The sequence below is a fragment of the Mesoplodon bidens genome, assembly GCF_964165515.1.
Source record: "Mesoplodon bidens genome assembly, chromosome: X".
NCBI lineage: Eukaryota > Metazoa > Chordata > Mammalia > Artiodactyla > Ziphiidae > Mesoplodon > Mesoplodon bidens.
In genome coordinates this window covers 82931427-82956536 of record NC_138163.1, presented here as the reverse complement: position 1 = coordinate 82956536, position 25110 = coordinate 82931427, and the positions used below count along the sequence as shown (strand labels likewise).

General features: G+C 37.8%; 1 protein-coding gene across 2 annotated transcripts in view; it reads left to right on the top strand.

Moving 5' to 3' along the window:
- Positions 1–25110, top strand: part of EDA (ectodysplasin A) — a 416854-nt gene that overhangs the window by 301215 nt on the left and 90529 nt on the right. For both annotated transcript variants that reach the window (XM_081221926.1, XM_081221925.1), the window contains exon 2: positions 7730–7835. In XM_081221926.1, the coding sequence (XP_081078052.1) occupies positions 7730–7835 (106 nt within the window). The remainder of the gene's footprint in view (positions 1–7729; positions 7836–25110) is intronic.

Here is a 25110-nt window from a genome sequence, read left to right as displayed (position 1 = left end):
GTTCCATGAGCAGTTGAGAAGAATGTGTATTCTATTGGTTTTGAATGGAATGTCCTATAAATACCAATTAAGTCCATTTTGTTTAATGTATCATTTAAAGCTTGTGTTTCCTTATTTATTTTCATTTTGGATGATCTGTCTATTGGTGAAAGTGTGGTGTTAAAGTCCCCTACTATGATTCTGTTACTGTCAATTTACCCTTTTATGGCTGTTAGCATTTGCCTTATGTATTGAGGTGCTTCTATGTTGGGTGCATAAGTATTTACAATTTTTATGTCTTCTTTTTGGATTGATCCCTTTATCATTATGTAATGTCCTTCTTTGTCTCTTGTAATTGTCTTTATTTTCAAATCTATTTTGTCTGATATGAGAATTGCTACTCCACCTTTCTTTTGATTTCCATTTGCATGGAGTATCTTTTTCCTTCCCCTCAGTTTGAGTCTGTATGTGTCTGTAAGTCTGAAGTGGGTCTCTTGTAGACAGCATATATATGGGTCTTGTTTGTGTATGCATTCAGCCAGTCTATGTCTTTTGGTTGGAGTATTTAATCCATTTACATTTAAGGTAATTATGGATATATATGTTCCTATTACTATTTTTTTAATTGTTTTGGGTTTTTTATTGTAGGTCTTTTCCTTCTCTTAAAAATATTTATTTGTTTATTTTTATTTTTATTTTTATTTTTTTGGCTGCATTGGGTCTTTGTTGCTGCAGGTGGGCTTTCTCTAGTGGTGGTGATTGGTGGCTACTCTTGATTCAGTGCACAGACTCCTTATTGTGGCAGCTTCTCTTGCTGTGGAGCCTGGTCCCTAGGCACTCGAGCTTCTGTAGTTGTGGCTCACAGGCTCTATAGCATAGGCTCAATAGTTGCGGTGCCTGGGCTTATTTGCTCCGCGCCATGTGGGATCTCCCTGGACCAGGGCTCAGACCCATGTCCCCTGAATTGGCAGGCAGACTGATAACCACTGCACCACCAGGGAAGTCCTCCTTTTCCTTCTCTTGTGTTTCCTGTCCAGAGAAGTTCCTTTAGCATTTGTTGTTAAGCTGGTTTGGTGTTGCTGAATTCTCTTAGCTTTTACTTGTCTGTAAAGGTTTTAATTTCTCTGTCGAATTTGCATGAGTTCCTCACTGAGTAGAGTAGTCTTGGTTGTAGGTTTTCCCTTTCATCGCTTTAAATATTTTCTGCCACTCCCTTCTGGCTTGCAGAGTTTTTGCTGAAAGATCAGCTGTTAACCTTATGGGGATTCCCTTTTATGTTATTTGTTGTTTTTCCCTTGCTGCTTTTAATATTTTTTGTTTGTATTTAATTTTTCATAGTTTGTTTAATATGTGTCTTGGCATGTTTCTCCTTGGATTTATCCTGTATGGGACTCTCTGTACTTCTTGGACTTGATTAACTATTTCCTTTCCCATATTAGGGAAGTTTTCAACTATAATCTCTTCAAATATTTTCTCAGTCCCTTTCTTTTTCTCTTCTTCTTCTTGGACCCCTATAATTCGAATGTTGGTGCGTTTAATGTTGTCTCAGAGGTCTCTAAGAGTGTCCTCAATTCTTTTCATTCTTTTTTCTTTACTCTGTTCTGCAGTAGTTATTTCCACTATTTTATCTTCCAGGTCACTTATCCATTCTTCTGCCTCAGTTATTCTGCTATTGATTCCTTCTAGAGAATTTTTAATTTCATTTATTGTGTTGTTCATCATTATTTGTTTTCTCTTTAGTTCTTCTAGGTCCTTGTTAAACATTGCTTGTATTTTCTCCATTCTATTTCCAAGAGTTTGTATCATCTTTACTATCCTTACTCTGAATTCTTTTTCAGGTAGACTTCCTCTTTCCTCTTCATTTGTTTGGTCTGATTGTTTTTTACCTTGCTCTTTCATCTGCTATGTGTTTCTCTGTCTTCTCATTTTGCTTAACTTACTGTGTTTGTGGTCTCCTTTTCACAGGCTTCTGGTTCATAGTTTCCTGTTGTTTTTGGTGTCTGCCCCCAGTGGGTATGGTTGGTTCAATGGGTTGTGTAGACTTCCTGGTGGAGGGGACTGGAGCCTGTGTTCTGGTGGATAAAGCTGGATCTTGTCTTTCTGATGGGCAGGACCACGTCTTTTGGTGTGTTTTGGGGTTCCTGTGACCTTATTATGATTTTAGGCAGCCTCTCTGCTGATAGGTGGAGTTGTGTTCTTGTCTTGCTAGTTGTTTGGCATAGGGTGTCCAGCACTGTAGCTTGCTGGTCGTTGGGTATAGCTGAGTCTTAGCATTGAGATGGTGATCTCTTGGAGAGCTTTCACTGTTTGATATTACATGGAGCTGGGAGGTCTCTGCTGGACCAATGTCCTGAACTCAGCTCTCAGAGGCACAGGCCTGACACCGGCCAGAGCATCAACAGCCTCTCATCCACACGGCTCAAAAGAAAAGGGATAAAAAAAGAAGGAAAGAAAGAAAAAAATAAAATAAAGTTATTAAAATAAAAAATAAATCATTAAAAATAAAAAATAATTTTAAGTAATTTTTTTAAAGGAGAAAAAAATGGTCAGACGGAACCCTAGGACAAATGGTAAAAGCAAATCTCTACAGACAAAATCACACAAAGAAGCATACAGATACAAACTCACAAAAAGAGAAAAAGGAAAAAAATATGTATATCTTTTGGGAAGTCTGAGGTCTTCTGCCAGTGTTCAGTAGGTGTTCTGTAGGAGTTATTCCACATGTAGGTGTATTTCTGATGTATCTGTGGGAAGGAATGTGATCTCCACGTCTTACTCCTCCACCATCTTGAAGGTCTCCCCCAGTCACTGATTTTTGTCTTTACCATTATAGTACACAAACGTTAGTTTTCCCTCCTATCTCTAATTGAGACTCAAATAAAATCACTGTGAGTCGGGATCCTCTTTCAGTTTAAGCAGTGTTTTGTGTTGTTTTCAATGAGAAAATAGAAGCTATGTTCTGTTCAAAGCATTTTCATGTACAGGCAGTCCCCTTCTAATGAACACTTGACTTATGAATGTCCCATACTCATCAACAACCTCTCTGAAAGGACTTTAAGCTACTCCTACTAGCCATGGAAGCTGGAGTTGTTTCTTCCATCTGCAGGAGTTGGTTTCTCCCTCAGCTCTCCTCTTCTGGGAGCCTGAGTTCTCACAAGCTCCCATCAGACCTTTTGAATCAATTAATATGTGAGCACATTCTCCTACTGCTGCCGCCAGGACACAAGAAGGTGCTGGTGACCCTGCCAAGAATCCCCATAGGAGCTGAGCCCATGAAGGAAAACAAAGAGTATAAAGAAAATTCTGGAATTCTGGTTGGTGATGGTGGGGAGGTTCTCCATTTGTGCTTCAAAATTCCTTTCCCCTAGAAATAGCATTATACTATAATAACATACCTATGTAAAACAGTTCTCTGACTGACTCACTTATCCAGACCACAGCCAAGAATAAGCAGTAAACAAATGGCCTCTAAGCCGTCAGAGAATATGCATCTTACTTATTGGAAAAGCCAATCAAAAACCCACTAATTGCCTATTTATTCTGTTTGTACATGATTCTAATTAGTTTTAATGAGATGTGAGATGTTAAGCCTATAGGAGTTTATAAGCAGCAAATTTGAAGAGACTGGAAAAGATGTTATAAGTAGATGAAGTGAAATCTGATAGTTGACAGCAAGGTAAGAGACCAAAAAAGCATTAAAAAGAAGTTTAAGAACTCAAAAGCCAACCACAATGAAAAACTCCTTTACATCCACAAGCATGACTAAAGTGAAAAATTGACAACACCAAACGTACTGAAGATGCAGAGCAGTGGATTGCTCACACATTACCAGTGGGAGTAGAAAAAGGTACAGTCCCTGGAAAATAGTTTGACAGTTCCCTTAACAGTAAATACTTACCATGTAACCCAGAGGTTCCACTCTTAGGTGTTTACCCAAGAAAAATGAAGACATATATCCCAGACCCATGTCCCTTGCTTTGGCAGGCGGACTCGTAACCACTGCACCACCATGGAAGTCCTCCTTTTCCTTCTTTTGTGTTTCCTGTCCAGAGAAGTTCCTTTAGCATTTGTTGTTAAGCTGGTTTGGTGTTGCTGAATTCTCTTAGCTTTTACTTGTCTGTAAAGGTTTTAATTTATCTGTCGAATCTGCATGAGTTCCTCGCTGAGTAGAGTAATCTTGGTTTTAGGTTTTCCCTTTCATCGCGAGACTCATACTCATATCAGCTTTATTCATTATAGCCCCAAACTGGAAATAACCCAAATGTCCCTCAAAAGGCAAATGCATTAAAAAGTTATAGTATATCCGTACAATTAAATACTACTCAGGAAGAAAAAGGAATGAACTACTGATCCTCACAACAATGTGGATGAGTCTCACAGACATTGTGCTGAGGGAAAGAAGCAACACAAAAATCATATAAACATATTGTATGATTCCATTTATGTGAGGTTCTAGAATGGGGAAAACTAAGCTATGGTGATAGAATCAGAACAGTGGTTGCCTGAGGTTGGAGTAGCACTGAAGAATGACTGGAAGGGACACAAGGGAAAATTCTGGGGTGATGGAAATGTTTTATATCTTGATTTGGGTGGTGGTTAGAAAGGTGTGTATTTTTCAAACTGTATGGTTAAAATGTGTGCACTTTATTGTATGTAAATTTTAGCTAAAATTTTCATAAAGTACATAATTTACAAAGGGAGAAAATCCTTCAGAGGACCCCCCTGCTACAGGGTAAAATCTTAACTCCTTAACATGATCTGGCCTTTGTTTAATGTCTCTTGGCTCATTCCTTACCATTCCTCCCCAACTCCTACCACTTACTTTATGCTACTTGTATTTCCAAAAACTGCTTCTCTGTCTATTTCCTCTGAACCTTGAAGCACAACGCTCCCTTTGCCTGGAATTCCTTTTTATTTTCTCATTCATCACTAAATCCTCAATATCCTTCAGGACTCACAGAGGTAGCACCTTCTCCAAAAAGCCTTGTCCACTCCCAGTCTGTATTAGGTACTTTTCCTCTTCCTCCCAGAGAACTTTATGCTTCTCTCTAACAAAGCATGTATTGCTCTCTAATGTTAAGTGTAACTTAAAAAAACCCTCAAAACCATAGTGGACTGGTGCCATTTAATGTATAAGCAAATAGTCTTCTACGTATTCAGTAAACCCTGAGTGAAATCATATATTGTAGACTAATTTCTATCCAAAATAGCTGAAGTGAGTTTCAGCACTCAAATTTATCATGAAAACTCTTCTATCCAGAATTACTTGTTCTTCTAGAGTTGCAAATGATTGAGATTTTAGTGTAAATAGCAGTTTGGTATTATATTATTACTAGTATGATAGCTTATTTATATTGTGGGTTAAGTAACTTCCTATGGGCTTTATCTGGAAACCTAGCCAGACTTTATTACATTGATTCTACAGGAAAGTGCATTTTACATTCCAGTCAAGTGACAAAAACACTGTTCAGTTGAACCATGTGAAATTGCTGATATTCAACCATTTTTGACATACTAAAATGGCAGTTTCATATGATTCAACCCAAATATTTTTAAATACAACCCTATGGCAAGTTGGAGATTGTTAATTATGTATTTAATGCATGAATATATTCTGTAAGATGCTAATCTTATATATTAAGGCTATTGGATATAATTGTTTTACATAAACAGTAAATCACAGGATTTTCAAGAAAGTTTGTGTAGAATGTTAAGGCTTACTTGAGTTCTACCCATCTTTCTTCCAATTAATCACAGATGCAGCAGACATGAGGATATTCTGGAACTTTATTTTTTGAACCAACAATAGGGTGAAAATGCAGATTCATTTCTTCTTTTTAACCTCCAAACTATCTAACCAGTCTATTTTTTTTTTTTTAATAAATTTATTTATTTTATTTATTTATTTTTGGCTGCATTGGGTCTTCCGTTGCTGTGCGCTGGCTTTCTCTAGTTGCGGCGAGCGGGGGCTACTCTTCGTTGTTGTGCGAGGACTTTTCATTGCAATGGCTTCTCTTGTTGTGGAGCACAGGCTCTAGGCACGCAGGCTTCAGTAGTTGTGGCACACGGGCTTCAGTAGTTGTGGCTCACGGGCTCAAGAGCACAGGCTCAGTAGTTGTGGCACACGGGCTTAGTTACTCGGTGGCATGTGGGATCTTCCCAGACCAGGGCTCAAACCCGTGTCCCCTGCATTGGCAGGCAGATTCTTAACCACTGCGCCACCAGGGAAGCCCTAACCAGTCTATTTTTAATATTAATTTTAATTACAATAATAGCTAACATTTATTGAGTGCATATTACATGCTGGGTACTGTGCAAACCCAACTACTTTATGAGCAAAGTACTATTATTGTCCCTATTTACAGATGAGGAAATTAAAGCTTAAGGACCTTGCCCAGGGTTACACAGCTATAAGTGGCAGAGTCGGGTTTGGAATCACTTTCAGTCCTACTACTCTGTCCACTGTTTACCTCAGGCACATTTTTTTAAACCACAAGTAAGCACTCATGCTGAAAAATTATGATTCAATTCAGCAAGTATATAATTAAGCTGTGATTATCATTAGTGATACCAGGCCCATTCACATATGAAATATGTTGTATTATTATGAGAGACCATCATAAGACAGTAGAGGACTGAGTACCAAAATGCTGTAAGAGTTCTGTTGGAATCTAGGAAAGGGAGAGAATAATTGTGCGCTTTGTCATTAACTCCCAGAAGAGCGTTGGTATAAATGGTACCATCCAATCATAATTGGATGCACAGCATTCTGGGAACAAGCCAAAAGTTCAGCATAAATAGGAATGTGGAGAAATCATGGATGTATAATAATGAGGTCCAAGAGGGAGTAGCAAGCCCAAGTCTAATTCCGGGCAGACATCAGTAGTATGTAAGGGAAGTTAAAAATCTATGACTGGGCTCTCTGAACCCCAGAACTATACTGACAAGTAGGACTGAATGATTACTCATTAGGTATTTGGGGCAGATGAGAGGGGGGCAGAAGAGATTAACCAAAATTTCCTGCCTACATTTTTGGGATAATAATGGTATCAAAAATAAAAGAATTTGTGCAGTGGAGGGGATGATGGGCTCAGGCTTTAGACACTCTGAATTTTTTTTATTGGAAGTATAGTTGATTTACAATGTTGTGTTAGTTTCAGGTATACGGCACAGTGATTCAGATGAAAATATATATATATATTCGTTTTCAAAGTCTTTTCCCTTCTAGGTTATTACAAAATATTTATAGGTCCCTGTGCTATACAGTAGGTCCGTGTTGTTTTCCTATTCTATACACAGTATGAGTATATGTTAATCCCAAACTCCTAATTTATCCCTCCCCCTCTTTCCCCTTTGGTAACCATAAATTTGTTTTCTATGTCTGTGGGTATATTTCTGGTTTGTAAATAAGTTCATTTGTATCTTTTTTTTAGATTCCAATATTATATGATATTTATCTTTGTCTAGCTTACTTCACTTAGTGTGATAATCTCTAGGTCCATCCATGTTTCTGCAAATGGCAATGTTTCATTTTTTATGGCTAATATTCCATTGTATATTCCATTCCATATATATATTATATTATATATATATATATAATATATATATATACACACACTACATCTTTATCCATTCATCTTAAACACTCTGAATTTAAAGTGAAGGCAGACTGTCTACAGAAAGCCAGTTTTTTATGTTGGCTATAGTTGACTGGGGTCAACCTTTGACTTATCTACTTGTTATTTTTTAGATGGCCCTTCTGAATTTCTTCATCCCTGAAGAAAAGTCATACTCTGAAGAGGAGAGTAGGCGTGTTCGCCGCAATAAAAGAAGCAAAAGCAGTGAGGGAGCAGATGGTAAGTCTATTTGGGTGATCCTTTATCACATATCAGTTGATGAGAGTACCATTCTGAGAACTACCTTTTCAAGTGTACTTCACCATCTCCTATATTTTCCACAGACGCAAGGTCACAGAAGGTTTTTCTAGCTTAACCTACCTAACCTACTCTTTTGACATAGAATTGACTATACAAGGATCCTGTTTCCTCTAACCCCAGTACCTTTAGTCCTTTCACAGTATGTCTGATAGCCATGGTAGCAGTTTTACCTCTCAAAATCACCCTGCATAAGGACTTCACCTCTCCTGGGGACATCCTATATCTACTAAGGCCACCAAGAGGATTCAGTCCTATTCTTGGAATTGACAGAGTACTGTGCCATGGTGGCACTTACATGATATGTTAAATCCAATGATAATCATGTCACTGTTGGTGTCAGCTACCATGCCTCTAGAACTCATCTGTAAGTTCCTTGAGGGCAGGGATTCATTTCTCTTTGTAAAGCTCCAGAATCTAGCCTAGTATCTAGCAAATTGTTGGTGTTTGTAATGTAAGTTGGTAATGTTGATTGCCCCTTCAGCTGGGTTATGATGTGCCATGAAAACCATCCCTATTGAAGGTGAAACAGATTTGAGTTAACTAGCAATGCATTTTGTGGGGCATAACAAAGTGTTGAGCTAGCTCCTGGGCAGGGTCTTTGAATCACTCTATTTTAACATCATTCTGTCAATTGACAGAATGCTACCTCTTTAGAGTAGGAGTTTGTAGAATGCATAGCTATGGGCTGTTGTAAAGCCATCTGGATTCAAAGACAGCATGTGGCTGGCTAAATCTGCCAAAGATATATGTTCTGGAGGGTTACAAAGCAATGTGACTTTATGAAGGTGAAAATGGGATTTTTTTAAAGCTGATATTTGTCAATGTAAGTAAGGGCCAGCGATGGAAGCAGTTCCAGACTGCATGAGCAATTGAAGAAATGGGGCCAGGACTTTGTCATTTGGGACAAAAAGAGGTAAAACTGGATGAAGTCTGAAAAAGAGCTCAGAAGAAGGACCTGTAATAAAGAAAAGAGAGTCAGAAATAAGTAGAGGCTGTTTTTAGTCAATGGAGGTGGCAGCAGCTTTGAGCCCTTCAATTGAGAAATGGCCCAGCGGGGCCATTCTCTAGAGCAGATACTTTGCATACAATTCATGACCAAGTTCAAGCCTAGGAAATGTGGTCCATGAAGTAATAGGCACCCATTATTCATATACTGGTTGCCACCAGTTTCCTGGAAGTCTTCAGAAAGCTATGTAGAAACTGAGAACTGAGAATCAAGGTCCCTTTCCTCTCCTTATCATCTTACTCTTTGAGGCATGTAGGTCTTTCCACCTTTGACTCTTCCCCTGAACTATTCCCAGTACCACAAAATCTTTCATATTCCCTGATTGCTAAGGAAGAGAAAAGAGAGGTGGTAAGAGCAATATCACCTTCTGTAGTGGGCATGGTCTTCCCTTCCTCTCCACGGGGGAGGTCTAATAGCTTCTAAAGTTTCATCTTCATCTGGCCTTCCAAGTTTTCTCGTAAAGAAGGCAGCTTCCTCCACTCTCCCAAACCACTTTATCTGGATCTGGCTACTAGCATCTCTGCTACTGATTTTCCTTACAGTGTTTATTCTGTTTTGATACAAAATAGTTTTTCCCTCTGTTGAAGGCCACAGGATCTCATTAATTTTTAGTACTTCTTATCTAATTTCCTCCTGTTCTGATACTCTTGTCAGTCACTAGACACTAGTCACTTTGTGCCAATGCGTAACTTCTCATGCAATCCCAGATATTTTCTTTAAACAGTATAGCAGGGAGGAATCCAAGAGCCCCTTAGAGTTAGGAGAATAGAATGCTTTGGGGTTCTGGGATTTGATTAGATTTCCAGCCTTTCACCTGGGAGGCTATAGCACCATTTCTTTAGATGTGGTGGGTGCTCCAGTGATTTAGAGGGTGACAAGCCGATCCAAATCTCCTTTACTTTTGAACCATTCCTCTTACTCTGCTGAGTGTATGGTATATTTATTGAAAACATTCTTCAAATATTTACTGAGAAAATACAGCAGTTTCTATAATACTAGAATGAAAATGCCATAAGGATAATCATGTTTATTTACTTTTACATCCTCATTGCCCAGGAAAGGACCTGGCACTTAGTAGACCCTCAATAAATATTTCTTGTTGCCCTCAAAAACTTAACTTCCAGTGTAAAGAGACAGATAATAAACAAAATTGGTGGTGGTAAGTGTTGTGGAGAAAAATATACCAGGGCAAGAGGGAGAGAACGTGATGAAGTGTGCTGTAAGGTGATCAGGGAAGGTCCCTCTAATAAGGGAACATCTGAGAAGAGACCTGAATGAAATGAAGGTGTGAGCCATGTGAATATCTGGACCGGGGCAGGGAAAGGAGGAGAGAAGAAGCAGTAAATGCAAATGCTCTGAAGTAGAAGAATGCTTGATATGTTCCAGAAAGATCAGTGTGGCTGGGAGCAGAGGGAGCAAGAAGGAGAAGGAAGGAGATGAGATCAGAGGGGGAAGTCAAATTTAGAGCCTTGTTGTAGGCCAAGCTAAGGACTCTGACCTTCACCCTGCATGAGATGGGGAACCATTGGAGAATTTTGAGCAGAGGCATGACAGGACCTGACTTATGTTGTAAGAGAATCCCTCTGGCTGCTGCAGGGAGAAAAGACAGAAGCAGAAAGATGTGTAGGGGAGTGTAACAATAACCCAGGCGAGAGATGATGGTAGTTTAGACCAGGATGGAAGCAATGGAGGTGGGTGGGGAGGAGTGGTCAGATTGTGGACAGATCTTTGAAGGAATAGCTGACAAGATTTAGAGGTTCACTAGATAAGGGATATGAAAGAGAAAATCAAGGATGACCCCACAGTTTTGAACCTAAGTAACTAGACTAGTATTTGCCATTTCTGAGACAGAGAAACAGGAGAAGAGGAATGTAAAGGGGTGTAAAGAAGGAATCAAGAATTCAGTTAGGCATGCTAAGTTTGAGGTGTCTACTAGGCACCAAGTATATATGTTAAAGAGGCAGCTGGGTATATAAATCTACACCATATATCAAGACAGTGTGTCTCAAGACAATGAGCTGACTCTGTTTTATAAGAATAAAGAACTTCTCATTGAAGAAGTGAGTGAGTCTATAAACCATATGAACAGAGTAAGAGGTTGGATGGGATAGGTAAATCAGAGGGGGGTGAGTTAAGGCCAAAAAAAAAAAAAGCCTATTAGGTGTTGTTTCTAAATCCACAAGTTACTTGATATATTATAATAAAAATTTAGCTATCCAGGGACTTCCCTGGTGGCACAGTGGTTAAGAATCCGCCTGCCAGTGCAGGGGACACAGGTTCGAGCCCGGGTCTGGGAAGATCCCACATGCCGTGGAGCAACTAAGCCCGTGTGCCACAACTACTGAGCCTGTGCTCTAGAGCCCACGAGCCACAACTACTGAAGCCAGCGCACCTACAGCCCATGCTCCGCAAAAAGAGAAGCCACCGCGATGAGAAGCCCGCACACCGCAACGAAGAGTAGCCCCCGCTTACCACTAGAGAAAGCCCGTGCAACGAAGACCCAACACAGCCAAAAATAAATAAATAAATTTTTTTTTTTAATTTACCTATTAAATAAATAAATTTATTTTTTTTAATTTACTTATCCAGCTCAGGTTTGCATCACAAATATTCAAAAAGAAGAAAAAAGTCATTTACCTTGAACATTTAACAGCCTGACAGGGATTTCAGGACGAAAACATTTTTCAAAGGTCAAAAATAGAGATAAGTTTAAAAAGAGAGCAGGAAAATCAGTTCTAATTCCTTGTACAATTTTTTGATGTTACTATCCTTTAATTTCACTTCTCAAAACTTTATTTTATTGTCATTTAACAAGACTTCTAGGCACTACCAGAAGTATAAAGATGAATAAGACCCTCAGAGAAGCTTACATTTTAAGGAGGGAGCAGATACATTTATTGGCAACAGGTAAAAATTAAGCAAAGGTAGGGTGGTGAAGCTGAGTCCTAGAGTTTTACCTTACACAGTACATAGAAGACACTCAAACATTTGTTAAATGAATAACCAAACAAGCAAATGGGCAGGGGGTGGAATGAGTCTAGATTTTTTTCTGTCTAGGAACTATAGGCATTAAGCTTGATGATCTTCACTAATCCCTGTGGGAGAAAAAAAGTCTTAACAAATGGTTCATTAACACTTAGGAAAAGCAAGGGACGTCGGGATCCTTAGGAGCCTGCATAGGTTCACCAAGAATAAATCAGACTGTTTTCCTGTTTTCACCAGACTGCTAAACTAGTTGCTTAGGGGCATAACATAGACATAGTCTACCTTTTTTTAATTTATTTTTTATTGAGGTATAGTTGATTTACAATGTTGTGTTAGGTGTACAGCAAAGTGATCTAGTTTTATATATATATGTGATATTTATACACATATATAAATAATATTTATACACACACATATATCTCTCTTTTGCAGATTCTTTTCCCATATAGGTTATTACAAAATATTCAGTATAGTTCCCTGTGCTATACAGTAAGTCCTTGTTTTTTATCTATTTTATACATAGTAGTGTGTATATGTTACTCCCAAATTCCTAATTTATCCCTCCCCCCACATTTCCCCTTTGGTAACCATAACACATAGTCGATCTTGCCTTAAAAAAATGTCAGTGGCTATATCCAGGTCATACCCAATCTTTCTGACCCACCATTCAAGAAATGATTGGATTCATCTCATTTTCTTCCTTTGGATTACTCTGTAAATGAAGGCATTGACTAGGAAGCAGGAGTCCCAAACACAGCGTTAGTTTTCCTCCAATATAAATCGTGGCACTTTATAACTTAAAGAAAATGCGTGAGATCTTTTTCTTTACTACATCTCTATCTTAAATTTACTGCTCCTGTTTTGAGTTGGCCAAAAATAATTGATATCAGCTTTAAGTTCATTTTTGCTAATTATATGAGGCCTTTCACTTATTGTTTTTCTGCAAGGAAAGCACGATCTCTTCATTAAAGGTGTTATGAGTCACGACAGTTCCAAAAATCTGTGCCAGGATTTCCTGCTGAGATCCATCTTTGTGATATGTTTCTGAAGTAATAATAGTTCTAGGTGGCTTGCTTAAACATCTCTTGCTGGGTACTCCAGAAATCTGCGAACGTAACTTTCTAGTTAGAATGAAATGTAGAATATATTCAGAGGGTCAGGAGGTCTTAGAAGCAGATAACGTGAATCCAGAATTCCCACAGAGATAGTGTCCATATTTTATAAATATTATTGTAAAACCATCTGTTCTCTTCCTGTAGGAGCATTTTCAGAAATCAAGCACAATATTAATATCTCTCCATACCCACCATCCTGCCATATTTCTGTCCTAGTAAGAGAATAAAAATAAAAGTGCAGCATTGTGTAATAGAAAAGGTATTAGATTGAGTCACAATTTCTGGATCCTGGTCCTGATGTTACTGCCACCTCATCAGGCATGTGACCTTAGAGGAGTGACATCCCTCTGAGCCTCAGTTTCCTTAGCTATAAATGGGAATAATTAGGCTTGCTTACCTCATGCAGTCATTGTAATAACCAAAACTGTTAATGTATGCAAAAGCTTCAGAAATTAGCAGCTATTAGTAAATTCTCTCTGGAAAATGAACATAGTAGCATGGTCTCCGAGGCATTTTAGGCACTCATATTTATTAATTTATGAATAACCACTCTAATGTCTACAGAGGTACTCTCTTTCAGACAGACTGTCCTTTTTTGTACTCACTGATACTATCGAAGCCCACAGAAAGAAGACTCCAAGCCTCAAGTTATGGCCTACCTCATCACAAGAAATGATCACATCTGTACACTTCCATGTCACTCTCTTACTCTGGCTGGCTGGCTGTGTATATGTCTCTTTTTTCAGTATCTCTTCTTTGTAGTTTTCTTTACCTTTGGACAGATCAAGAAAAACTTAGTATTCATTTTTGGTATTATAAAAGAGTAAAGGGAAAAAACAAATAAGATTGAAATATATCCTTTGTCCTTCATTTCTTAAAAATAATAATGGAATAAGACTTAGCCAGCATTAAGTTGATACAGATGAAAATGAAAGACTATGATCTCAAAGAAACAGACTTCTGCCTATACAAATATTAACTAGAGTTAAGAAGTGCCCTCATTCTAGTATTGCTCTTGTATTTACTGCTTTTTAGTGAGCCATCTCTGTGCTATTATCAAATGAGAGAGATGAAAATCGTTTTGAGAACAGATAGAGTGTCAGGGACTTGTTCACAAGACAAAATTAAAGGTTTTGAGGGTTTACCATGTGTGTAGACTTGAAGAGAATTGTTGATTTCAGCTGTACAGTCCCCAAGGTTGCCTACTGGTCATGGAAGCCAACAGCTTAAGTACCTACAGGACAACACTCTGGAAAGTGGCTTTATATCAAATATGATATTAAGTAAGCTAAAACGTCTTAGCTTGCTCATACTCCAAAATGCACTTTAAAGTTATATTTTCATTCATGGAACTAGCCTCGCAGTAAATTATCTCAACAGGCTTTCACCACTGACACTTGGTTAACAATCAGTTTTAGAATACTAACTACTCGTAAGACGTTGTATCAGGCTCTGTAGTTGGTACAGCTACCAAACTCCTGTCCTTAGCATTGAAGTCCTAAAGTGAACTGGGTATAGAGGTTAGTTAAAGATTAGGCTGCTTAAAAATATTTGTGAGACATTTTTAATTACCAAAATAATACATACTCATTATAACAAACATAAGCAATATAACATCATGTAAGGTAAAGTGTGAACATGCCCCACTAGAAAAATGCTGTAAAGGTAAGATATCTTTGAGGAATATCTTACTTGCCTAAAGGAGGTCACAGGTCCAGCTGATCTGAGGTTCTTGAAAGGTACTTCTGGTCCTCCTCATTCTCTCTTAAATTCCTTCTACTTATTTGTTTCTCAATATTAGAAAAAATTATGAACTCTAGGCCAGGAGACCAGGATTCTAGTCCCAACTCTGCCATTAGTAGTTATACTAGTAATGACCTTCAAGTCTTTACTTCTCACATCTTAGCTTTTTCTAAAGGTTAGACTAGAATCACTGATTTTCAACTCAGGCTTAAGAGATTCAACATTATCTAAGGAGTTCGTTCAAGGTATACACACCCCTGGAAATTCTGACCACTGCACCCCATTAAGAAGACGACTGTTACTGATGAGATTATATCATATCCTTCAGATATGTTAGAGTAAGAAAAAGATGTCGAACTTCTAGAATAGATGGTCTAATTGTTATAATTTGCTTCTAACTATTCCTGATTTCTATATATAATGATAATAGCTAGGGTTGTTTTAGCCAATTAAATGATGTCGGGACGATTAAATACTCAGGGTTTCAGTTTGGATGGTCAAATGAGCCTTGTCATTAGCGTCCATAAAAGGCTCAGTAAGGATTAAGAGCACACATTTGGTTTCAAGAAGATGTGTAGGCAGAAGACTCCTGTTGGCTCTGTAGTGTAGTACTCATGCAAACTCACCTTACTCTAAATTCTACCCCTCGACCTGCAGGGCCTCTTGTGTCTCACAGGTGAGGAACTACTACAACTTCCTTTTGTTCATTTATTCATTTAATAAATGTTTATTAAGTACCAACTAGTTATTGGATAAATGTTTATCGATCACTGTCTGGAACACTAGGGACCCACTGGTGAACAAGATAAGACCCTACCCTCATCAAACTCACAGGTGGATGTTTTTGTATAGTATAGTAAGTGGTATAATAGGATAAGCACAGGGTGCTTGGGATACATCAGCATGTGATCTAGACCCAGGAGATCTGTGAAGGTCTCCTAATGGGGGTAATATCTGAGCTGCAACCTGACCAATGCTAAAGAGTTACCTTAGTGAAGATTTGAGGGAAGGATAAACCACGCAGAGAGAACGTACATGTTGGAAGGCTTAGCATAAAGGGGAGCTTGGCTCATTTGAGGAACCAAAAGAAGTTAGTACGGTTAGTGTAGATTTCTAAAGGAGAAGTGATAATAAATGAGCTGTCCAACAGGGGGCAAATCATGCAGGGCCTTGGCATCCATTTTATGGAACATAGAAACTATCCTAAAGACAATGGGCAAGCACAGGATCAGTGTCAAGAATAGATCATATCTACAAAACAGAAACAGATTCATAGACATAGAGATCAGACTTGTGGTTGACAAGGGGCAGGGAGGGAGAGGGAGAGGGATGGACTGGGAGTTTGACATTGGTACACGCAAACTATTATATATAGGACGGATAAACAACAAGGTCCTACTGTATATAGCACAGGGAATTATACTCAATATACTGTGATAAACCATAATGGAAAAGAATATAAAAAAAGAATGTCTATATATGTATAACTGAGTCACTTTGCTGTACAGCAGAGATTGGTACAACATTGGAAATCAACTATACTTCAATAAAAATTTTCTTAATTAAAAATAAAATCTTAAAAATATGCTGATATGTCATTTTTCTACCCATAGCCCAAATACAATAGTAATAATTTTATAATGCAGTAACATCCTATGCTAATTAGGTGGGGAAACCCATGTATTTGTGGAAAGAAAATAAATTGGGTGTTTTTCCAGCTTTACTGAAGTACAATTGCGAAATAAAAATTGTATATATTTAAGGTGTATAATGTGATTTTTTTTAAATAACTTAGTTTTGTTTATTATAGAACATTATTGTTCATGACTGTATCCTCACCACAGGGTTGATACACAGTAAGTTCTCAAAAACTACTGTTTCTATAAACGAATGAGTAAAAAGAGATCATGTTCTTTTTTTTTAATTTTTTAATTTAATTTTTTTTTAAACAGCAGGTTCTTATTACTCATCAATTTTATACACATCAGGGTATACATGTCAATCCCAATCGCCCAATTCATCACAGCACCACCACCACCACCCGCCGCTTTCCCCACTTGGTGTCCATATGTTTGTTCTTTACATCAGTGTCTCAATTTCTGCCCTGCAAACCGGTTCATCTGTACCATTTTTCTAGGTTCCACATATATGTGTTAATATACAATATTTGTTTTTCTCTTTCTGACTTACTTCAGGCTGTCTGTATGACAGACTCTAGATCCATCCACGTCTCAACAAATGACCCAATTTCGTTCCTTTTTATGGCTGAGTAATATTCCATTGTATATAAGTACCACATCTTCTTTATCCATTCGTCTGTCAATGGGCATTTAGGTTGCTTCCATAACCTGGCTATTGTAAATAGTGCTGCAATGAACATTGGGGTGCATGTGTCTTTTTGAATTATGGTTTGCTCTGGGTATATGCCCAGTAGTGGGATTGCTGGGTCGTATGGTAGTTCTATTTTTAGTTTTTTAAGGAACCTCCATACTGTTCTCCATAGTGGCTGTACCAATTCACATTCCCAAAAGCAGTGCAAGAGGGTTCCCTTTTCTCCACACCCTCTCCAGCATTTGTTGTTTGTAGATTTTGTGATGAAGCCCATTCTCACTGGTGTGAGGTGATACCTCATTGTAGTTTTCATTTGCATTTCTCTAATAATTAGTGATGTTGAGCAGCTTTTCATATGCTTCTTGGCCATCTATATGTCTTCTTTGGAGAAATGTCTATTTAGGTCTTCTGCCCATTTTTGGATTGGGTTGTTTATTTCTTTAATATTGAGCTGCATGAGCTGTTTAGATATTTTGGAGATTAATCCTTTGTCCGTTGATTCGTTTGCAAATATGTTCTCCCATTCTGAGGGTTGTCTTTTCATCGTGTTTATGGTTTCCTTTGCTGTGCAAAAGCTTTTAAGTTTCATTACGTCCCATTTGTTTATTTTTGTTTTTATTTCCACTACTCTAGGAGGTGGATCAAAAAAGATCTTGCTGTGATTTATGTCAAAGAGTGTTCTTCCTATGTTTTCCTCTAAGAATTTTATAGTGTCCGGTCTTACATATAGGTCTCTAATCCATTTTTAGTTTAATTTTGTGTATGGTGTTATGGAGTTTTCTAGTTTCATTCTTTTACATGTAGCTGTCCAGTTTTCCCAGCACCACTTATTGAAGAGACTGTCTTTTCTCCATTGTATATCCTTGCCTCCTTTGTCATAGATTAGTTGACCATAGGTGTGTGGGTTTATCTCTGGGCTTTCTATCTTGTTCCATTGATCTATGTTTCTGTTTTTGTGTTAGTACCATAGTGTCTTGATTACTGTAGCTTTGTAGTATACTCTGAAGTCAGGGAGTCTGATTCCTCCAGCTCCGTGGTTTTCCCTCAAAACTGCTTTGGCTGTTTGGGGTCTTTTGTGTCTCCATACAAATTTTAAGATTTTTTGTTCTAGTTCTGTAAAAAATGCCATTGGTAATTTGATAGGGATCGCATTGAATCTGTAGATTGCTTTGGGTAGTATAGTCATTTTCACAATATTGATTCTTCTAATCCAAGAACATGGTATATCTCTCCATCTGTTTGTATCATCTTTCATTTCTTTCATAATTGTCTTATAGTTTTCTGCATACAGGTCTTTTGTCTCCCTAGGTAGGTTTATTCCTAGGTATTTTATTCTTTTTGTTGCAGTGGTAAATGGGAGTTTTTCCTTAATTCCTCTTTTAGATTTTTCATCATTAGTGTATAGGAATGCAAGAGATTTCTGTGCATTAATTTTGTATCCTGCAACTTTACCAAATTCATTGATTAGCTCTAGTAGTTTTCTGGTGGCATCTTTAGGATTTTCTATATATAGTATCATGTCATCTGCAAACAGTGACAGTTTTACTTCTTCTTTTCCAATTTGTATTCTTTTATATCTTTTTCTTCTCTGATTGCTGTAGCTAGGACTTCCAAAACTATGTTGAATAATAGTGGCGAGAGTGGACATCCTTGTCTTGTTCCTGATCTTAGAGGAAAGGCTTTTAGTTTTTCACCATTGAGAATGATGTTTGCTGTGGGTTTGTCATATATGGCCTTTATTATATTGAGGTAGGTTCCCTCTGCCCGTTTTTGGGAGTGTTTTTATCATAAATGGGTGTTGAATTTTGTCAAAAGCTTTTTCTGCATCTATTGAGATGATCTTATGGTTTTTATTCTTCAGTTTGTTAATATGGTATATCACATTGATTGATTTGCGTATATTGAAGAATGCTTGCATCCCTGGGATAAATCCCACTTGATCATGGTGTATGATCCTTTTAATGTGTTGTTGGATTCTCTTTGCTAGTATTTTGTTGAGGATTTTTGCATCTATATCATTAGTGATATTGGCCTGTAATTTTCTTTTTTTGTAGTATCTTTGTCTGGTTTTGGTGTCAGGGTGATGGTGGCCTCCTAGAATGAGTTTGGGAGTGTTCCTTCCTCCACAAAATTTTGAAAGAGTTTGAGAAGGATGGGTGTTAGCTCTTCTCTTAATGTTTGATAGAATTCACTTGTGAAGCCATCTGGTCCTGGACTTTTGTTTGTTGGAGATTTTTAATCACAGTTTCAATTTCATTACTTGTGATTGGTCTGTTCATATTTTCTGTTTCTACCTGGTTCAGTCTTGGAAGGTTGTACCTTTCTAAGAACATGTCCATTTCTTCCAGGTTGTCCATTTTATTGGCATAGAGTTGCCTGTAGTAGTCTCTTATGATGCTTTGTATTTCTGCGGTGTCTGTTGTAACTTCTCCGTTTTCATTTCTAATTTTATTGATTTGAGTCCTCTCCCTCTTTTTCTTGATGACTCTGGCTAATGGTTTATCAATTTTGTTTATCTTCTCAAAGAACCAGCTTTTAGTTTTATTGAACTTTGCTATTCTTTTTTTTTGTTTGTTTCTATTGCATTTATTTCTGCTCTGATCTTTATGATTTCTTTCCTTCTGCTTACTTTCGGTTTTGTTTGTTCTTTGTCTAGTTCCTTCTGGTGTAAGGTTAGATTGTTTATTTGAGATTTTTCTTGTTTCTTGAGGTAGGCTTGTATTGCTATAAACTTCCCTCTTAGAAGTGCTTTTGCTGCATCCCATAGGTTTTGGATCGTCGTGTTTTCATTGTCATTTGTCTCTAGGTATTTTTTCATTTCCTCTTTGATTTCTTCAGTGATCTCTTGGGTATTTAGTAACGTATTGTTTAGCCTCCATGTGTTTCTGTTTTTTACGTGTTTTTTCCCTTTAATTCATTTCTAATCTCATAGCGTTGTGGTCAGAAAAGATGCTTGATATGATTTCAATTTTTTTAACTTTACTGAGGCTTGATTTTTGACCCAGGATGTGATCTAACCTGGAGAATGTTCCGTGCGCACTTGAGAAGACATTGTAATCTGCTGTTTTTGGATGAAATGTCCTATATATATCAATTAAATCTCTCTGGTCTATTGTGTCATTTAAAGCTTCTGTTTCCTTATTTATTTTCATTTTGGATGATCTGTCCATTGGTGTAAGTGAGGTGTTAAAGTCCCCCACTATTATTGTGTTACTGTCGATTTCCTCTTTTATAGCTGTTAGCAGTTGCCTTATATATTGAGGTGCTCCTTTGTTGGGTGCATATATATTTATAATTGTTATATCTTCTTCTTGGATTGATCCCTTGATCATTATGTAGTGTCCTTCCTTGTCTCTTGTAACATTCTTTATTTTAAATTCTATTTTATCTGATATGAGTATAGCTACTCCAGCTTTCTTTTGATTTCCCTTTGCATGGAGTATCTTTTTCCATCCCCTCAGTTTCAGTCTGTATGTGTCCCTAGGTATGAAGTGGGTCTCTTGTACACAGCATATATATGGGTCTTGTTTTTGTATCCAATCAGCAAGCCTGTGTCTTTTGGTTGGAGCATTCAATCCATTCACGTTTAAGGTTATTATCAATATGTATGTTCCTATGACCATTTTCTTAATTGTTTTGGGTTTGTTTTTGTAGGTTCTTTTCTTCTCTTGTGTTTCCCACTTGGAGAAGTTCCTTTAGCATTTGTTGTAGAGCTGGTTTGGTGGTGCTGAATGCTGTTAGCTTTTGCTTGTCTGTAAAGCTTTTGATTTCTCCATCGAACCTGAATGAGATCCTTGCAGCAGCGTAGAGTAATCTTGGCTGTAGGTTCTTCTCTTTCACCACTTTAAGTATATCATGCCACTCCCTTCTGGCTTGTAGAGCTTCTGCTGAGAAATCAGCTGTTAACCTTATGGGAGTTCCCTTTTATGTTATTTGTCATTTTTCCCTTGCTGCTTTCAATAATTTTCTTTGTCTTTAATTTTTGCCAATTTGATTACTGTGTGTCTCAGCATGTTTCTCCTTAGTTTTCTCCTGTATGGGACTCGCTGCGCTTCCTGGACTTGGGTGGCTCTTTCCTTTCCCATGTTAGGGAAGTTTTTGACTATAATCTCTTCAAATATTTTCTCTGGTCCTTTCTCTCTCTCTCTTCTCCTTCTGGAACCCCTATAATGCATATGTTGTTGCATTTAATGTTGTCCTAGAGGTCTCTTAGGCTGTCTTCATTTCTTTTCATTCTTTTTTCTTTATTCTGTTCCACAGCAGTGAATTCCACCATTCTCTCTTCCAGATCACTTATCCGTTCTTCTGCCTCAGTTATTCTGCTATTGATTCCTTCTAGTGTAGTTTTCATTTCAGTTATTGTATTGTTCATCTCTGTTTGTTCTTTAATTCTTCTAGTTCTTTGTTAAACATTTCTTGCATCTTCTTGATCTTTGCCTCCATTCTTTTTCCGAGGTCCTGGATCATCTTCACTATCATTATTCTGAATTATTTTTCTGGAAGGTTTCCTATCTCCGCTTCATTTAGTTGTTTTTATGGGGTTTTATCTTGTTTCTTCATCTGGTACATAGCCCTCTGCCTTTTCATCTTGTCTATCTTTCCGTGAATGTGGTTTTTATTCCACAGGCTGCCAGACTGTAGTTCTTCTTGCTTCTGCTGTCTGCCCTCTGGTGGATGAGGCTATCTAAGAGGCTTGTGTAAGTTTCCTGATGTGAGGGACTGGTGGTGGGTAGTGCCGACTGTTCCTCTGGTGGGCAGAGCTCAGTAAAAACTTTAATCCACTTGACTGTTGATGGGTGGGGCTGGGTTCCCTCCCTGTTGTTTGTTTAGTTAGTTCTTCTTATTTCTGCTGTCTGCCCTCAAGGATGTGATATTTTGATATACATATACATTGTGAACTAGTTACCACAGTCAAGCTAATTAACATTTCCATCACCTGACATAGTTCCCCTTTTTTTGTGGTGAGAACCCCTAGTCTCTTGCAAATTTCAAGTATAGAATACAGTATTATTAACTATAGTCACCATGCTATGCATTTGCTGTCCAGAACTTACTCACCTGCGTAACTGAATCTTTGTACCATTTGATCAACCACCCCTCACCACCATTTCCTCTACCCCCCAGCTCCTGGCAACCACCTCCTCTGTGTGTGTGTGTGTGTGTGTGTGTGTGTGTGTGTGTTCATCACATTTTCTTTCTTCATTCATCTGTTGATGGATACTTGCATTGTTTCCATATCTTGGCTATTGTGAATAATGCTGCAATGAATATGAGAGTACAGATATCGCTTCAAGATACTAATTTCATTTCCTTTGTATATACACCCAGAAGTAGGATTGCTGGCTCCTATGGCATTTCTATTTTTAATTTTTGAGGAACCTCCATTCTGTTTTGCATACTGGCTCTACTTATTTACATTCCTCTCAACAATGTACAAGGGGTCCCTTTTCTCCCCACCCTCATCAACACTTGTTGTCTCTTGTCCTTATGATAACAGCCATCCTAACAGATATGAGGTGACATCTCATTGTGCTTTTTGACTTACATTTCCTTGATAATTAGTAATGTTGAGCATCTTCTCATATATCAGTTAGCTATTTGTATGTCTTCATTATAAAACCATCTATTCAGATCCTGTGCCCATATTTTAATCAGGTATGTATGTATGTATGTATGTATGTATGTATGTATGTATTTGCTATTGGGTTGTTTGAATTCCTTACATATTTTGGATACTAACCCCTTATCAGATATGTGGTTTGCATATATTTTCTCCCATTCTATAGGTGGTGTCTTCACTCTGCTGATTGTTTCCTTTTTTGTGCAGAAGATTTTAGTTTGTTGCTATCCCACTTGTTTTTGTTGCCTGTGGGTTTTTTTTAATAAATTTATTTTATTTGTGTATGTATTTATGGTTTCATTGGGTCTTTGTTCCTGTGTGCAGCCTTCTCATTGCGGTGGCTTCTCTTGTTGCAGAGCACAGGCTCTAGGTGCGTGGGCTTCAGTATTTGCAGCACGCAGGCTCAGTAGTTGTGGCGCACGGGCTTAGTTTCTTCACAGCATGTGGGATCTTCCCGGACTAGAACTCACACCCTTGTCCCCTGCATTGGCAAGCAGATTCTTAACCACTGTGCCAGGAGGGAAACCCTGCCTGTGGTTTTGAGGTCGTATCCAAAAAATCATTTCCCAGACCAATGTCAAGAAGTTTTTCCCCTGTATTTTCTTCTAGTAGTTTTACAATTCCAGGTCTGTATTTAAGCCTTTTATCCAGTTTGAGGGGTTTTGTTGTATACGCTATGAGATAAGGGTCCAATTTCATTCTTCTGCATGTGATGTCCAGTTTTCCCAGTACCACTTACTGAAGAGACTATTCTTTCTCCCTTCTGTGCTCTTGGCACCCTGGTCGAAAATCAGTAGCCCATAAATGCATGGATTTATTTCCAAGCTCTCTATTCTGTTCCATTGGTCTATATGCCTGCTTTTTTGCCAGGCCCATACTTACAAAGTTGAGTACTGTAACTTTGTAATGTATTTTGAAATCAGTACATGTAGTGCCTCTAGCTTTGTTCTTTTTTTTTTTTTTTTTTTTTGCGGTACGTGGCCCTCTCATTGCTGTGGCCTCTCCCACTGTGGAGCACAGGCTCCGGAGGTGCAGGCCCAGTGGCCATGGCTCACTGGCCCAGCCGCTCCGCAGCATGTGGGATCCTCCCGGACAGGGGCATGAACCCGCGTCCCCTGCGTCGGCAGGCGGACTCCCAACCACTGCGCCACCAGGGAAGCCCTCTAGCTTTGTTCTTTTTGCTTAAGATTGCTTGGGCTATTTGGGGTCTTTTGTGGTTCCATATAAATTTTATGATTGTTTTTTCTATTTCTGTGGAAAATGTCATTGGAGTTTTGATAGGGATTGTATTGAGTCTAAAAATGGATTTGGGTAATATGGACATTTTAACAATACCAATTCTTCTAATCCATTTTTTGTGTGTCTTTTTCAATTTCTTTCATCAGTATTTTGTACTTTTTAGTGTACAGCTATTTCACTTCCTTGGCTAAATTTATCCCTAAGTATTTCATTATTTTTGATGCTATTATAAATGGGACCTTTGTCTTGATTTCTTTTTTTGGATAATTCCTTGTTAGTGTGTAGAAACACAATTGATTTTTGTATGTTTATTTTGTATCCTGCAACTTTACTGAACTCGTTTATTATTTCTAACAGGTTTTTGGTGGAGTCTAGGATTTTCTATATATAGGAACATACCATCTGCAAACAGAATCAATTTTTCATTTTTATTTCCAATTTGGATGCCTTTTATTTCTTTTTCTTGCCTAATTGCTCTGACTATAGGACTTCAAGTACTGTGTTGAGAATAGGCATCCTATCTTGTTCCTGATCTTAGAGGAAAGGCTTTCAACTTTTCACTGTTAAATATGATTTTAGCTGTGGGTTTGTTGTATATGGCCCTTATTAAGTTGAGATGCATTCCTTCTATACCTAATTTGTGAAGAGTTTTTTTTATCAGAAAAGATGTTGACTTTTGTCAAATGCTTTCTGCATCTTTTGAGATGATCATATGATTTTTATCTTTCATCCTGTTAATGTGATGTATCACATTTGAGAATATAAGTTGTTTCGCCCGTTTTTGGATACTAATCCAACTTTCTAGTAAAATTAAACATTAGAATACCTTTGATACAGTTTTGGGAATTTATCCTACATGTATAACAACACTACATAGATCAAATATATATAAGGATGTTTATTATAGCACTGTTTTAGTGGCAAAAGAGGGATAACCCTAATCTCTATAAATAAGGAAATGGTTGATTGACTAAATTGTGAGATAGCCATAATATTGAATATTATACAGCTGTTAAAAGGAATGAGTTAGAGTTTTATAGATGCATCTGAAGGAGTAGGCATATTCTTCTGCTTCAAGTTTCAGAGTAATATGTATAATACTGTCACATTTTCGTTGAAAAGGGAAAGATTTTTACCATATGACCCATCAATCCC